The sequence below is a fragment of the Acanthochromis polyacanthus genome, chromosome 14 (assembly GCF_021347895.1).
Source record: "Acanthochromis polyacanthus isolate Apoly-LR-REF ecotype Palm Island chromosome 14, KAUST_Apoly_ChrSc, whole genome shotgun sequence".
Lineage (NCBI taxonomy): Eukaryota > Metazoa > Chordata > Actinopteri > Pomacentridae > Acanthochromis > Acanthochromis polyacanthus.
In genome coordinates, this window is record NC_067126.1 from 18,082,411 (window position 1) to 18,098,798 (window position 16,388).

At 39.5% G+C, this 16,388-nt stretch overlaps 2 protein-coding genes across 2 annotated transcripts; both read left to right on the forward strand.

Annotated features, from left to right (window-relative positions):
- Nucleotides 1-2,225: 2,225 nt before the first annotated feature.
- On the forward strand, nucleotides 2,226-13,124 carry cops8 (COP9 signalosome subunit 8). The gene is made up of 7 exons (XM_022196481.2): nucleotides 2,226-2,368; nucleotides 3,068-3,138; nucleotides 4,141-4,189; nucleotides 6,432-6,564; nucleotides 11,715-11,822; nucleotides 12,021-12,083; nucleotides 12,946-13,124. Exons 1-7 carry the CDS (start codon nucleotides 2,297-2,299, stop codon nucleotides 13,023-13,025), a joined length of 576 nt encoding a protein of 191 aa, XP_022052173.1. The 5' UTR covers nucleotides 2,226-2,296; the 3' UTR covers nucleotides 13,026-13,124.
- On the forward strand, nucleotides 6,571-9,719 carry trim63b (tripartite motif containing 63b). The gene has a single exon (XM_051959073.1). It carries the CDS (start codon nucleotides 8,212-8,214, stop codon nucleotides 9,262-9,264), a length of 1,053 nt encoding a protein of 350 aa, XP_051815033.1. The 5' UTR covers nucleotides 6,571-8,211; the 3' UTR covers nucleotides 9,265-9,719.
- Nucleotides 13,125-16,388: the final 3,264 nt, after the last annotated feature.

The following is a 16,388-nucleotide window of genomic DNA, read 5'->3' on the forward strand; positions in this document are numbered from 1 at the left end:
GATCTAAATTATTTTTTTAACTGTTTTACACCTCTTGCTGTAGTTAACAGTATTTCCTTTTACTTTCAACTGATTTTGCTGTTATAACATATTTTCTCTTTTGCTAATCATCATATTTATACAACATAATACAGACCAATGCTGGTCATCATCTTTCAGAACCATTACAGTGAGGCTTTGTGCAGCTCAATGTTAAAAACAAGCCAACTCATTCACTGTCTGAAAAGAGTACAATAAAAAAAATGCATGTTTAGAAAAAAATCAAAGAAGTTATTTTCCAGTCGTTTGACATTTAGCTCTCCATAGATGTGCATAGCAAGGTCTTCTGTACCCAGAATTTATGCTATTTACGCATGAGGGGTCGACTGATATGTCTTGTTCAAAGCTAGTACTGATACAAAGGATTTGTAATCAAGGCGACCGAAAAAAATCCAAAAACAGAAACTCCAAAAGGTTTTCTGTCTATGTTCCGATTAAAGATGGAATTTCAGCATTTATCTGTCAGTGTTGATAGGCTTTTTCTCAGTGTTGTGTAACCATCAGACAGTGTTTTGGACAAGGCAGTCTTTTTTACCACAGAGTGACTAGATAGAGAGAGGCAGCTGCAGCACAATCAAAGCAGCACATATTTCAATTGCAAATTTATGGAGAGCCAGTTAAAGAAAAATAATAATACCAGTACTTAGAAAAGTACAGAATATAAGATCCAACAATCGGTTAAGTCCTATAGTGTGTATTAGGCAGCTCGGTAAATACATTTGGACATCACATTGAAGTTTATGAATACAATATACACTGCTGTTCAACAGTTTGGGGTCACTCAGACGATTTCATGTTTTTCATGCAAACTCACACTTTTATTCCTGTGCTAACATAATTGCACAAGGGCTTTCTAATCATCAGTTAGTCTTTCAACATGATTAACAAACAAAATGTAGCATTAGAATACAGGAGTGATGGTTGCTGGGAATGGGGCTCTGTGCCCCTATGTAGATATTCCAATTAAAATCTGCCAGTTTCATCTAGAATAGTCATTTACCACAATAACAGTGTCTAGACTGTATTTCTGATTAATTTAATATTATTTAATTGGAGAAAAAATGCTTTTCTTTCAAAAATAAGGACATTTCTAAGTGACCCCAGGCTTTTGAATGATGGTGTACATCATATAAAAATACATGCAAAATACAAATGCAGATTTCATTTTGTCAACCTATTCTTGGCAAGTTTATTTAGATAGGACCTTATAATACACAGCAATTATTCAAAGTGCTTTACAGGGTAAACAAAAGTAAAAATAAATGTGAAAGAGCATAAAATGTAAACAACAGCAGTATAAACATAAATGATAATGAAAAAATGTAAAAATAAATAAATAAATAAATAAATAAATAAATGAATAAGCAAAAATCATAAAATTGGAACAATTAGTGTAAACTGTGGATATTTAGTTTCCAGGGGATGTTATTGAAACTTTGTCCACCAAGCAGGACAGGCACAGACTGCAACGGACAGTCAGGACTGCAGAAAAAATAATCGGTGCCAGCCTGCCCTCCATTCAGGACTTGTACATGCCCAGAGTCAGGAAAAGGGCAGGCAACATCACTGCAGATCCGTCACACCCTGGACATAACCTGTTTCACCTCACCTCCTTCACTCCGGTAGGCGCTCGAGAGCTCTGTATGCCGAAACCACCAGACACATGAACAGTTTCTTTCCACAGGCTGTTGCTCTGATGAACATTTGAAACCAGTCACAGTCTGAATCATGAACATAAACATCCACAACCTCAACAAACAGTCCTATAAACAATAAAACTATAACTAAACACATTCTGTATACACTGTGTAAATAAAAATTATCTACATCTGTGTATAATGTACATAAGCTCCACCATTTGTACTGATCACTTTAAACTAGGTTATATTATGTCGCTATGTTATGTCATGTTATGTCATGTCGTGTCATGTCATGTTATGTTACGTTATGTTATGTTAATTTTCCTTATTATGTAATGTTAAAGTTATGTTCGTTTTTTTTTATATTTTTCTTTTTGTTACATAATTTTTGTTTATTATTTAATTTTCTTTTTGTCTAGTACAAGAGGGTACTGTAAAATACCGGAGTCAAATTCCTTGTATGTGCTCACATACTTGGCAAATAAAAGTGATTCTGATTCTTTGTTGAGCTACATCTCACTGCAATTTGTGTTTCATCCAGCTGAGGGCACAAGCGACCCGAACATTCCGCAGAGACGTAGAAGAAGAAATTCTCGGTTCCACAGCTAGGCATCATCATGCCTACTGCTGTGATTATGGAGGAAAATTTTGATAAACTATTAGAGCAGTGTGAAGCTCAAGAACTCGAGGTAAGCACAGCCACGCAAAGTACATTTTTTTGTATTAACGGTGGATGTCCTACAGGTTGTTTGTCTCTGAAGACATGACAGTAACGTTGCAAACAGACAGTTTATGTTTTGGGCTAGCGCTGTGACTAAGAAGCTAGCATGTTTAAGGCTTATTTTACTTTTACTTTCAAACACTGTGAAATGACATACCGGGCAACCGAGCTCGTGAATGATCCAGTTCTGCGCACTTTGCCAAATTTTCGACTGCAGTGAGGTTTACAGCATTACTGTCTGCTTTGACTTTAGCTAGTAGCCGATAGTAGCTAGCTAGTTAGCTTGTTAGACAGTCTCTATGTTATGTTGGTAAACACAGCTGCAGCCCATTGAGTGCTATTTTATTTAGGATCTTTAGACGCTAAAGGCTAGTACTAGGTGAACTGTGTGTCAGTAAGTAAGCTTACGCCTGACTGTGTATCTTTATTAAGACATAAAGTCGAAGATGGGAGCAATATTGTGATGCTACTAGAAGCTAAGTATAATAACAGTGGGCAGCTGGTGCTAGTTGTCCGACGTGGTGTCTGTAGCTAGCATTACGTAGCTATATTAGCGACAAATCTTTAAAATATGAAACGTGGTTTACTTAGAACTGTATAAATACTTTAGCTTTCTAATTATCTCTGCCTGAACCTTTAATTTCGTGCCTGCATTATATTTTAACAGGCTCCAGGGGGCATTGCAACACCTCAAGTCTACGCTCAGCTGCTGTCGCTGTATTTACTCAATAATGACATGTAAGTGAAATGTATGTGTGTCCTCTGTGACTGACAGGGTGGGTGTCTACAAGGGGTTTTATTAATGGTCATTGCATTAGCTCATTTCAAATCAACGATGCAACGTAAAAGTCTTCTTGGAAAAATAATACCTTGGCTAGTTGGTCAGTCCCAGTATCCCAATAAGTGATTAAAATAGATAACATCACGGATAGTATATTGAACTTTTATGTGTGTTGTAAATAAGAAGTGATTATGCCCTTTGGAACCTAAAATGACAGGGCTGAAATGATTAAAGTATGTTTTCCTTATTTCAATAGCTTTTTTTTTACATTTTAGGTGAAAGTGTATCTCTTTCTCAACCACACCCGTCCAACAGTGACCACATGTTCTGTTTCCATTTTGTTGTGGTGACCAGCATGTGGTCACTGAGCCTGTACTTGGTTAGGATTTGTTTCTGCTATCTTATTTCTGACTGTAGAGGTTTTCTGGCAATTTCTACTCACTTTCCGTGCAAGATCACATTTTTATCCATTTTGTGTTTTAGTTTTTGCCTTTCCAATGCTCCAAATGGGTTTCTTTACTTTGGGTTATGATTTGGTTTACTCTTGAGTGTTTGGAAAGCAATGGTTAGTGTATGTTTGAGAGGACAGTAAGTTCAGTTAGCTCTTTTTAGAGCTCAGCTGTTGGGTTTGGAGGACTTCGAAACAGAGAGGGTCCAAGGCACAGAATTCTAAGTGACTTTAAAAATTAAATTTTATCTTTTGACTCTTTAGTATCAATGTGTGTCTGCCTTATCCTCTTTTATGTGTATTTGTTGGTGTTTTCTGTGTATGTGTAAAATGTAATAGCAGAATTCTGCATCTACATTTTGTTGGTTGTTTTGATTCTGTTGCGTGTTAGTACCAATGGGTGACTGAGTGGACCCTTTAATAACGTATAGAAAAATGGGCTGGATGACACTGTGATATATTTAACGATATTCTCTGTACTTACTGACTTGTGTTGACTTTGGTCCAACAGGAATAATGCCAGGTATCTATGGAAGAGGATTCCACAAGCAATAAAATCGGTAAGCGTTTTAAAAACATGCGGAAAAACTGCAAAGAAAATTGTGCTGAAATCTGTTTGAGTACACTGTATGGCATATTTGCTACTCATTCAACTTCATACAAAAGTTGGTTTCATTTCATTTATAAGACGCTTTTATCCAAAGCGACATACATCTGAGAGTAGATACAACACAAGGTAGATAGGCAGGCAGCACTAAGGACCTTGCCTAAGGGTTTGCACTTGGGATTTGAAACACTGATCTCTTGTGTGAAAGTCCTGAGATTTTGTAGCACATCTGACACAGGATTTAAATGTAAATGTGTAAATGGTCGGAGGAGCAGAACAGTTATCCTGATGATATGTAATATGTATTTTTACTTATAATTCAAGTCGCAGGTGCTATGTGAAGTATATAATAGTCGTGGCACAAAATAGTACTACACACAAAAAGTGACACATTAATATTGATATATATATATATATATATATATATATATATAATTTGAAAAGTGATACACAAAAAGTGACACATTAATATTGAGTTTTATATATAAATGCATTTTACTAATTTAGACATGCTTTGTTATGATACACAAGACCAGACGATAGAGGAGTTGAGGATGCTAAAATCAGTGAAATGAAGTGAGCCTTGTACAGTTTCTCTTTTTTTCCTCTCTATATCCTACACCACTGTTTTCTGTTGTTGAGTGGCAGAATTCAGCTGTAGCTTGTCCTGCCAGGGTTTTAAATCTAGGCCTGAATGTTATCAGGGTCACTCTCATGCACATGTGGAAGAGCTCATTGGTGAACCTGGAACGATATGTAGTCTTACTTATGTTTGCCGCCTAATTCTAATGCAGTTGGCCTCTGCGTTTCCTGATGACTGTCCTATGAAGGGAGATTAGTGGGCTGGCAGGTATGTTGAGACTAAAGTCAGTGTTTTTAGTGAAAGTGGCTCTGTTTTAACCTGCTAGATCTCCATGACAACTGAAGCTGTGGAGCAGGTTATGGTCAGAGTTTAGATTTAAATCGACGTGAAGAAGCCTCTCAGTTTAACCAGAGCGTTTCCTGAAGATTTTTTGTGAGTGATACAGCTTTTCAGCTGAGGGAATATGTTTTCTGCGTAAACATGTTGAGCTGTATGTTACTAAAATCACTGAATAAAACCGTTAAGTTACAGTATTACAGACTGTATTCAGCACAGTGCCATAGGAACCCCACAAGTATTTAGTTGATGATGCAGAAGTCACATAAATATATTTTTATTTTTATGTTTGATCCATTTAAGCTACTGACACTGTCGCTGATAGAACAGAAAGTAGAAAACAGATTAGTTTATTAGTATTATTGCAGAGAACATTCAATCAGTAACTTTACTTTCACTTTGATTTGGCCAAAAATTAAAGTGATTTCCTGCATTATGGGACAGTGTCAGACCAACATGCACTTCAATACAATATCATGTTTGAATATATGAAGTTTGATAGTTTTATTGTACAGCTGTCAGTTATCAATTATCGGCTGCATTGATCAGTAAAGTAAATACTTTGCACACGTTTAACAGTTTTCTACCAGCATTCCTGTCTTACATAATTTCCGGGCGCAGCTTTTTGTCATCATGATTTTTTATTTTCCTCATTGTTTTCCATTAAAACAACCTGTTTGGGATCGGTTCATTTTGTGCAGAAAATGAGTCAAATGATTGTTAAAACATTCCTGTTTGTGTGACAAGTGTGAGGAAAAAAGTCTGAGATACCAAAAAGATTGATAACCGCCTTTGTGATGTCTGTTGTCCCTGACTGAGGCTTCAGTTTTTGTCGAGCCAACTTACACAAAGAAAGCCTTACTATGTTAAACTTGCTTCACTGTACAGCCCTTTGATCTGCTAAACCAAGTACTAGAAAACATGCACCAGTTAAAGTAGAAGCGTCCCATCAAATTTAAAATCTCCTTATAATTTAGTAGTTATTGGTCCGGTTCCGTGTAGGATGGTGTCTGGATCCAGACCCGGACCCTGGTCCACCAGTTAGTGTCCAAGGGTACAGTATATATTGAATTAAAAAGAAGCCTCGATGCAAAGTCCTCTGCCAGTGATTGAATTACTTGAGGAATCGTTTCAGCCCTAGTTGAGAGTTAAAAATGTATCCCCTATGATTAAGCATTCTGAGTATTTGGGTGTGAAGGCTCTTGACAGTAGCATGGAAACCACCACAAGTGTGTCAGTTGTAGCATACTGAATGCTTTCCGCTTGTTGTATACAGGCAAACCCTGAATTAACAGCTATTTGGGCTGTTGGCCAGCGTATTTGGCAGAGAGACTTTCCAGGGATCTACACAGCCATCGCAGCTTACCAGTGGTCAGAGAATATCCTTCCAGTCATGGAGGCCCTGAGAGGTAACAACCAAAAAAACATGTCCCATCTTACCTTTTCCCATCTTTACTTTGATATGTAATTACTCTTTTCAGATTAATAGCACCACTATTTATATGATGTACACATTTAGATCGGGGGAAACTCCCGTGTTAGAATTCTGAAATATCATTCATATTTTTATTTTATGATTCAGTGTCTTAGTCAGCAGGGGGCACCAGCTGATAGTTGTAGCAATGATGCAATCCAGCAGCAGTGGAAATAAAACACGTTAGGACGTTAAGGCAGCACATTTGATGTTTATAACATTTTGATTTCCTGCAATGTGACTTTTTAGAACCGTGAAGGGCAGTTTAAATGGATACAACATGTTTCTCTGAATTTTAATCAACTTCTTCAAATAAGCACACAAAACTTCCCAGCGTTAAATAGCATCATATATAGGGATTTCTATTGTGTTTTGATTTCACACATGGTTTAACATCAAAAGAATAAAGTTGTGAAAATGTCACTGTATGAAATTGTTTCCATCATGCGCACAATTGTAGCACTTCCATGTGATGGTTCCCTTGTGCAAGAGTTTAAGAATAGCTTCTCCCTCATGTTTACGAACGTCATGTTGATCTGTTATTGATGTATGTCATAAGACACTTGGATAACCACTGATTATGAATGCTTGGTAGATGTGATACATATGAGAAATTAGGTGTTCAAATTTAAATTAATAAATTTTCCTTAAAATATTACTAAAGAAGGGACATTAAAAATATAAGTTCCTTGAAAGTGAATGTGCATTTAGCATTGGTATGGGTGGTATATACACTTTCCATTGACTGTTGAGATTATTATCTTACCATTGTTTGTGTGAAAGTAACATTTTGCTACATCTAAATAACCACTGTATCAAAAACGGCAGACAAGACCTATCCTATTTACTGTAAACCTGGTAATATTTTTGTATCTGGTCTCATCAACAAGACTAAGACAAACATGTACATTGTGACATTTTGGTAGACTTGATTAGCAAATTTTTAGTTTTTAAAAGTTCAATATATTATAATAATTAAGAAATCTACCTGAGTAAGGACATAATTAGTCATCAGACCTGTCAATGTCATCAGTTGATTCAGATTGAAATATTAATGGTCAGAGCATGAGTTAAGTTGCTGTTGTTGACTAAACTAAGCAGGTTATGTACATAACAAGCTAGGCAAATGGCAGCAAATCAAAATAGAAAAAATGGAAAAACAACTGTTGCATGATGTTGACATTGAGTTGTTTACCAATTAGACTGAGCTCCCTCTCCTAGGTAGGGCTCCTCTGATCCAGTCACATGCACCTTGTTTGTCTCTGCTTCGTCTACCACTCTGTCTCTGTTAGAGGGGACACAGTGCTCGCTGGGACAGGTGACACATGCTGCACTGGGTAGGAGGGGGGTATTTCTGTGAAAAGATCCCTGGCCGGCAGGCAGGCAGGAATGTGTGCTCTGGTTGGTGGAAAGGATCAGATGTCACGGACTGGTATAAAGTGCAGAGCTGCTAGCTCTCCACCAGAATAGATAGAAGCATTTCACGAGTGACAGGAAACACGTTCTTGGTGTCTGCTCTCCACTTCAGCAATTTGTGGAAATCGACTAACTCGGTCTAGCTATAGCCAGAGACTTTTTCATTATGGACGTCCAGAGGACAGGATCTATGGTTCGGCCCCCGAGCCCCATGGACAGCCTTGAGAAGCAGTTGAGCTGCCCCATTTGCCTGGATATGTTCACCAAACCCGTGGTCATCCTGCCCTGCCAGCACAACCTGTGCCGTAGTTGTGCCAGTGACCTCTATGACTCGCGCAACCCATACCGCTTTTCTGGTGGCGTCTTTCGCTGTCCTACTTGCCGGTTTGAGGTCGTGCTTGACCGCCACGGCGTGCATGGCCTCCAGCGCAACTTGTTGGTGGAAAATATCATCGACCTCTATAAGCAGCAGCAAGAAGGTAGCAACAGTGGAAGCACAGAAACCACCCTGAAGTCGAAGGAAACCAAAGAACCAATGTGCCAAGAACATGAGGATGAGAAAATCAATATCTATTGCGTGACCTGTCAAGTACCTACCTGCTCCATGTGCAAAGTGTTTGGCCAGCATAAGGACTGTGAGGTGGCGCCTTTAGCCAGTGTTTACCAGGCCCAGAAAGGTGAATTGAGTAATGCTATTGATACCCTGGTGGCCAGCAATGGGCGCCTGCAGGCCCTCCTCAACCAGATGGAAGATGCCTGCCGTGCTGTACAGGAGAACGCTCAGCGTGCTAAACAAGGGCTGGGTGAACGCTTTGATCTGTTATATGCTGTCCTAGAAGAGCGCAAGACCATTCTGCTGGAGCAGATTGGGAAAGAGCAAGATGAAAAAGTGGCAGCTCTGCGGGCACTGGCTCAACGTTATGGTGAACGACTGCAGGCTAGTTCAGAGCTGACCGATTCGGCTGTAAGGGCATTGGAGCAGAGTGGAGCAGCTGAGTTTCTTTTGGCTTCTAAGGGGCTTATCACACAGACCAAAGATGCAGCCAAATCCTCAATGGGAGAAGACAGACCAGAGCCGGGCTTTGAGAAGATGGACCATTTTACTTTGGCAACAGAGCACGCTGAAGCAGTCCTTGCAAAGATGGACTTCGGTGTGGGTGATGAGGATGAATTTGAGGATGCAGAAGAAGAGGAGGAGGAGGAAGAAGAGGAGGAATAATGAAAACAGAAGTTGTTATGGACTTTAGTATTGTAATATGTGCTTTTGAAAGTTTTTTGAAATAAGGAAGTGTGTATCACAAGGATTGTCCCTTGGATATTGAATGAAATATAAGGCTAGGATGGATGTGGGCTGAAATGGCTTGTCCTTACCGTCAGTGCAATATTTAATTTGAATGTCGTATCTGTACCTTTTCTTAACATCTTTTTATACTTTTGTACTTCTAAGCCAGTTAAATGGAAAATAGGTCTACAGAAATGTGAGTCCAGGATGTATGAAGATTGAATGCACATCATTTTCTTCATATGTAGCTAATAGGATTTTTTGTTATTTTAGCAGATTTCCTTTCTCACTTTGTCAGTTTGTGTTTAATTGGTGATCAGCTGATTGATTTGTAATTACCAAATCTGTCTTTTCTGATTCGTGGAATAAAGCTGCATGAAGTTAAGCACCAACTTGCTCTCTAATTTCAAACATGATTTTTTTTTTCATTTGAATTAAGAGGGCATTAAAAAGAAGAAAATCTATGATGGCCAAGCTTTATTCTGGTTGCATAGCCTTTCTTTGCGTCAAACTGTTTCCCAGTCTGTTGCTGCTCTTACTTGGCAATCGACTGTATTTAAAAATAAAAGCCCTTGCCATGTCCTGTCTGCTTTGCCTTTGCTGGTGAAAAGTGAGGGCTATTTTTAAGAGGTGAGAGGGTGAGAAATGATAGCAGCCCTGGAATAGACTGTCAGAGAAGGACAGGCCAGGTCCTGTTTCTCCTCCATAAAACTCCCATCCTCCCACTCATGGACATCTTGCTCAGCAGCTCCAACCCAACACTGAACTGTCAGAAGGGCACGTTAAGACAGGCTGGTCCGGTTGCTATACAAGTCGTCCTCAAGCGGTCAAGAGGCCACGGTAAAAATACATGTCATCCAAGGGACTGAGTTACAAAAAGCCCCTTTAGATGACCTGCTTTGCTCGGTTGGATGCATACTAATCTGCAGCCAGTCAGGTGCAAGGAAGTTGTTCCAACACAACAAGCAGTTTTATGACCTGTGGTATGTGGTTCATTTTTAACAGATGGTAATTTTATGCTGACTGAAGAGGAGAAAATTCTTTAGTTTCCTCTTTAGTTATTCGTTAGTGGTGTGCATCCCAGCAACTAAACAATATAATTTTATCGACATTTCTTGATAATAATGGTCCGTTTAAATCACCATAGTGCTTAAAAAGGAACTGCAGATATTATTCTATAACCGTAACTTGATTAAAATAATGGAATAGAAGTTTGGCTCATAATACACACAGTGTTCATAGTTTTCCAAGTGAAATGTCATTGACCTTTCTGCTTCATTTTCGGCAAGTACAAGAACACTGAGGACAGGAAGCTCCTTGGACATTAGAATGGGAAAGAGCTCTTGACAAATTTCCGGCCTTCCCCTACACAGCTGTCTTTTCTCATCCCGCTTGTTATTGTTACTGCTGCAGACTCAGGGCTGACTGTTGGTACACATAGCCCGTTGCTAGGCTATAAAACAGCAAAGGCCACAACCCGAAGGCATTTACGTGATAGCTGCAGGAGCAGCAGCAACTATATGCCATTGTATGTTGCCGTGAGGCCCCGTCACTCCTACAGTAATCTCAACAATTACAGCAGCATGTCAAGATAAATAGGGTAGTCTGGAAGCTGTAGCTGGTGCCTGCTGATAAAGGCCTCAGTGGTCTGTTGTGTGAGCGCATCTCTGCATATACCATCCATAATTTGTCTTGCATATGCTTCATTTAGCAAGATGTTGTGCTAAGTATCCTTGATTTTGGAATTTTTTTCAGCTCACAAGGTCACCACGGTCAGATCAGAAATTCTCTAACAACAAAATGCACCATTTAATTCAAATCAAAACCAGATGGCAAAGGCAGTTAAAAGAAGACAATGCTGAGCTTTTGCGGAGACAAACTTTGTTTTATTTAATCTTCCCAGACCAGCTCCTGAGCTGGAGCTGCATCTGACCATGTGCGTGTTTGGAGTGAGAGGAAGTGACTTGTCAAACATACAGAACTACCAGAACCAAGCCTTAAGTGAAAAAATTTGTAAGATCAGGAAAAACTCAAAATAACAAAGGCTTTGTGCAGACATTCAGCATTCACTTGACATTCTACCTAAACATAGTACTCCATGATTGCTGATGATCATAGCAGAGTACAGCCTCTGACTTCACAAACCTTTCACTCCCGATTAATTGTTGTTCAGCCTTCAGCCTCCAGTGCTGTTGCTCATTAGCAGCTTCGATTACATGAGACATGGTGCTTAAATACCATGTTAAAATGCTGCAACATACACTGTCTGGAGGATCACAGTAAGTCACTGCTGCCCGTGTACTGTGTGCATTTTAAATAGAACCAGAGCACAGATTTAGCTCATGTGGACTCCATATGCACCTGTCTGATACTGATGTCTTTCGCAGAGAGCACACGGCAAAGGGCGTACAGTCTCGTGGCCCAGGCTTACACTTCCATCACAGCAGAAGATTTCGCTGCCTTTGTGGGCTACTCTGTGGAAGAGGCAGTGAAGGGTAAGATTAACCTCATACCATCACAGAAAATATTTTAGCAGTGAAAATCGTAATTTGGCAAGAACACAAATGACGAGAGATGTTTAGGAGAAACACAGCTGAAGTTGAGCAGTAAATCTATAGGAGTGTAATGAAATTAATTTTCATTGTGTTACCATGTTTGTGTTCGCTAATGACCATTTTCTTCTTTGTCCAAAGGTGTGGTGAGCCAAGGCTGGCAGGCAGACCCCGCTACCAGGATGGTGATGCCCAAAAAGCCAGGTAGGTGGCAGTATTGGTCTATTAAACTGTACCCATCATCAGCCCATTAGTCTGCTGGTTTTGTCTTCATGAGTAACCCTCACCCACCTCCCTGCTTCTCCTCCTCCTAGGTTTTATTAGACACATCAAAATGTTGCAAGCAGGGATTTAGGAGGCATGTCAATCTCAGTGAAAAGCTGATAACATTTTCCTTTTCCGAGAACCTATTGAAATGTTTTATATGTTTATACTTGCCAAACTTTTCTGCTCCTTTTTATCGGTCCTTATTTTATCAGAATTGTTATGACGTCATTGCATGTCCTCAACTCACAGGGTCATGGGTTGTTCCATCTGATATGAGGACACGTGTGGAGGTTGTGGTCTGTCCTGCGCTCTGTAGTCATCGGACCTTTTTGCATTACCATAGCATCTGCTGCACACATGACCACAGCCAACCCACTCACCATTGATCCCCACTCGTCTGCTTTTTTTTTGGGGGGGGGTCTGGCTTTGCGACACTGCCACTGAAACCTAATAGTGTTGCTGATTTAGTTGTTGAATAGATCTCACATAGGAAATCTTTGTGCTTGGGGATGGATGTAAAGTGTTCTAATGATCTCCAGGCAGAATGTCTCGCAGTCACATAGGAAGGCTCTGCAGGCTGTGTTGATAAACAGATCAGTGGAAGCAGTGAGAACATGTGCAGATGTGGTCGGCGGGGTTAACATGAAACCTGCACCCTACTGGGTGTCTGCTGAGTAGGACCAAGTGAGCCGTAGCAGCCGAGTAAGAAGATCGATAGCACTTGGCTCAATAAGGAATCCCCCCTCTGACTCAACTTCTCCGCTGAGTCTTTCTCCTCTCTTCTCCTCTCTCTCAACAGATCCTCCCCCTGTTTCTTTGGTTCCAAATGAGCAGCAGTTGGCCAGACTCACTGACTACGTGGCTTTCCTCGAGAACTGATAACCCACCACAACAACTGCCACCCTTTTTCACCCGCTTGGTACTGAGGGAGAATCCAAGTTTGGATGGACTCTTCATCCCTTTCCCTGATAAAGAAAACACCCATCATCTTGCATGAATGCTGCAAGCTCTTCTCCAAGAGATGCCTGTTTATGTTCAGTGACTAATACAGACTCCCCTGTTGAAAATGTGTTAATTTTCAGACTACAATGTTTTATGATGCTTTTTTTTTTTTGCTTTCTGGAACCCACCGGATGTGTAAATTTTACGTCTGATTTCAAACAGAGTACGTCTCAGATCACTGTCATTTTGTTTTTATCATTAACCTAACAAAGCCCTTCCCTCCCAGTAGAAATCCAAAAAGCAGTATAGTATTTGCAGTACAGCCATTCTGTTTTAGCACTTGAAGGTTACCATGAAGCAAGCGTCATCAGGTAACAGAAGTCTTGGCTTGCATGCATCACTGTGTGGAGTTCAGTCGTCAGACCTCATATTTTGAAGTTTATGTTTTGACTGGTGAATAAATATTTTGCTGTTTCTAATTTAGTATTCTTTTATTGTATTTTATGAAAGCGCTCAGTTTCAGATGTTGGTTTACAGAGCAGGTCTGGCTCAGTCAAGGATGTTGGATATTTATGAGGAAACGTAACCAGTGATCATTTCAGACAAAGAAGGATGTTTAAGTGTTTTTCTGCAAACTATTCATGCATAATTCAGCTACATCCGGACAATAGGTTAGTTCACATTCCAGCTAACACACATTTATAACCCAGAATGACATGACTTTTAAAGCCACAGAATGTGTGCTGCATGTCTGCATTACAATACTGTGAGATGCAAATTAGTATTTTTAGCATGCTTCACTTTTTCCTCAAAATAGTACAATAAGTCTGCTAAATATAACAAACCCTAAAACAGATGCTTTATAAATCAGCTTGAATTACCATCAGGGAGAACTGATGGTCATTTTATTCTGTTAAGGCATATCTGGCTACCATATGTTTATCACTGCTAAAAAAAAAAAAATGTCTGGTGTTTTTTTTTAAATTTTTTTCCAATTTCCATCCCTCTGTATCCTGTTTTGAACCAGAATTTGAAACACACGTCTCATTCACTTTGGAGTTGTTTCATCTCCATTGTAGCTTGGCATTAAAAGGAAGTGGCATGCTTGATGTAATTTAGGGTGAAATCATGTGCATCAAGGCCATTCCTTGCATGTTTGTGGTTGCAAGGAGCTCATTTATTTGATGCCATGGCTTGTTTGGAAAATAGCCCTTTGGAGACGACTGCAAACATGGAAATTACCATTCTGTATGCATTTGGTGTTTTGCTTCATTTCAATATACTTCAGACTGCATCTTTCAATATGCAAAAGGGAATCTTTTGCAGTTTTACGGCTCCTAAATTTTTTGTGGCTGTTGTTGCTTATTCAGTGAAGGACAAAATGCATTTCGCTGGTTTAGATTGATCTCGTATGTATACTGGGGTTATAACTTTTTGAACTTTTTTTTCTTAGAACTTAGTTTTTTTTTTTTCAATGACAAAAACATTAAATTAATCAGAAATACTGTCTAGACATTGTTAATGTTGTAAATGACTATTCTAGCGGGAAATGGCTGGTTTTTAATGGAATGTCTACATAGGGGTACAGAGGAACATTTCCAGCAGCCATCACTCCCTCTCCAAAAGTTGGGGGTCACCCAGGCAATTTCATGTTTTCCAGGACAATTCACACTTTTATTCATTTTCTAACATATTTGCACAAGGGGTTTTCTAATCATCAATTAGCCTTTTACCACCATTAGCTAACACTATGTACAACACAGGAGTGATAGTTGCTGGAAATGTTCCTCTGTACCCCTATGTAGACATTCCATTAGAAATCTGCCATTTTCAGCTATAGTCATTCACCACATTGACAATATCTAGAATGTATTTCTGATTAATTTAATGTCATCTTGACTGAAAAAAAATGCTTTTCTTTAAAAAATGAGGACATTTTGAAGTGACCCCAAACTTTTGAAAGGAATTGTATATTTAGATGCTACAGTATCTGTTGCTGTATTTGCTGTAGACAAACACGTGTGGACTCAATCCATGTGCAGGCATGTGTTGAACCAGCTTTGGCTCCCTGACGGAGCAGCGAGGCAGCCATGAGTCAGCACAAGTGTGAGAAGGTATCTGACCCTGATCACTCTGCAGTGCTCCTGCTGTCCTTCAAGAGTTTCAGTGATACTAAATGTGGACATAGAGGCATGTGTGTTGTGCCCATATAAATCTTCAGGACTGATGGAATCCTGAGGTGAAGCAGCAGAGCTGGAGAGGACTTATACAGTCATGAATATTAGCTGTACATCTGTGGACGACTGATATATGTGTAAGAATAAAAAGTGACGTATCTCTTAGTGCGCTATATACATACTTAATGACCCAAGTGTTGCAATTGATACAAAACTGAATGCAACTGTTTAGTTATTTTTGAGTTATCAAAAATGTTGATAGCTAAATTACAAAATAGATACATTGTGTATCTATTTCTTTTTTCAAAACCCAGGTATCTGACCTTCTCTCTGTCTAGGTGCCAGTAACAGAGCTGGGCACAACTTCATTACTTAGCAGTTGTTCATCAACAGATTGATGGCAGGTTTCCAAAGGCCTGCACAATAAGGAAAGTTCAGCACAGCATACGCAGAATGTCTTTCTATCTTGCTTTACAGTCACATTAAGCAGGCATGGAGATGTTTGTCAGCTCAGCAAATCAACCAGGATTTCTGAATCTAGCTCTGAGCACGTGTACACGAAAGGGGCCATGCTGGCCCCAGAAGATCAATCACAAATATGGACAGGTTTAGGTCCTCTGTTGAGGACAAATTATATTCCTAAACCAATTGAAATAATTTAGAAATATATTCCAGCTAAAATCAGCACATCTGCTGCAGCCAGAGCAGCAAAGAAAGCTTCCTTTGCTAGCAAATGTTGCTATGTGTAAATGGGAAATTATTAGGCTTATCAATGTCACTTCCTAATCCTTAAGGCACAAGTGGATCTGATATTAATCAGGCTACAGTTGGGTATTTAATACAATTTATTGCTTAGATGTGGTCATATAATAAGACAGACACAAGAAAAGTGCTTGGACCAAAGAACACAATAATTAAACATTAGATCAGAGGAAATCTGGACTTTGGTTTGAAGAATGCAGAAACCATGAATGGATGAATCTGCATGTGTGGTTCCCACCATGACGCATGAAGGAGGAGCTGTGGTGGGGTGACAGGGCTTTGCTGGTGACACTGTTGGACATTTGTTTGGAAACCAATCAACACTTAACATGCCTCCTCCAAACTCTGCCCAAGCTGTTTG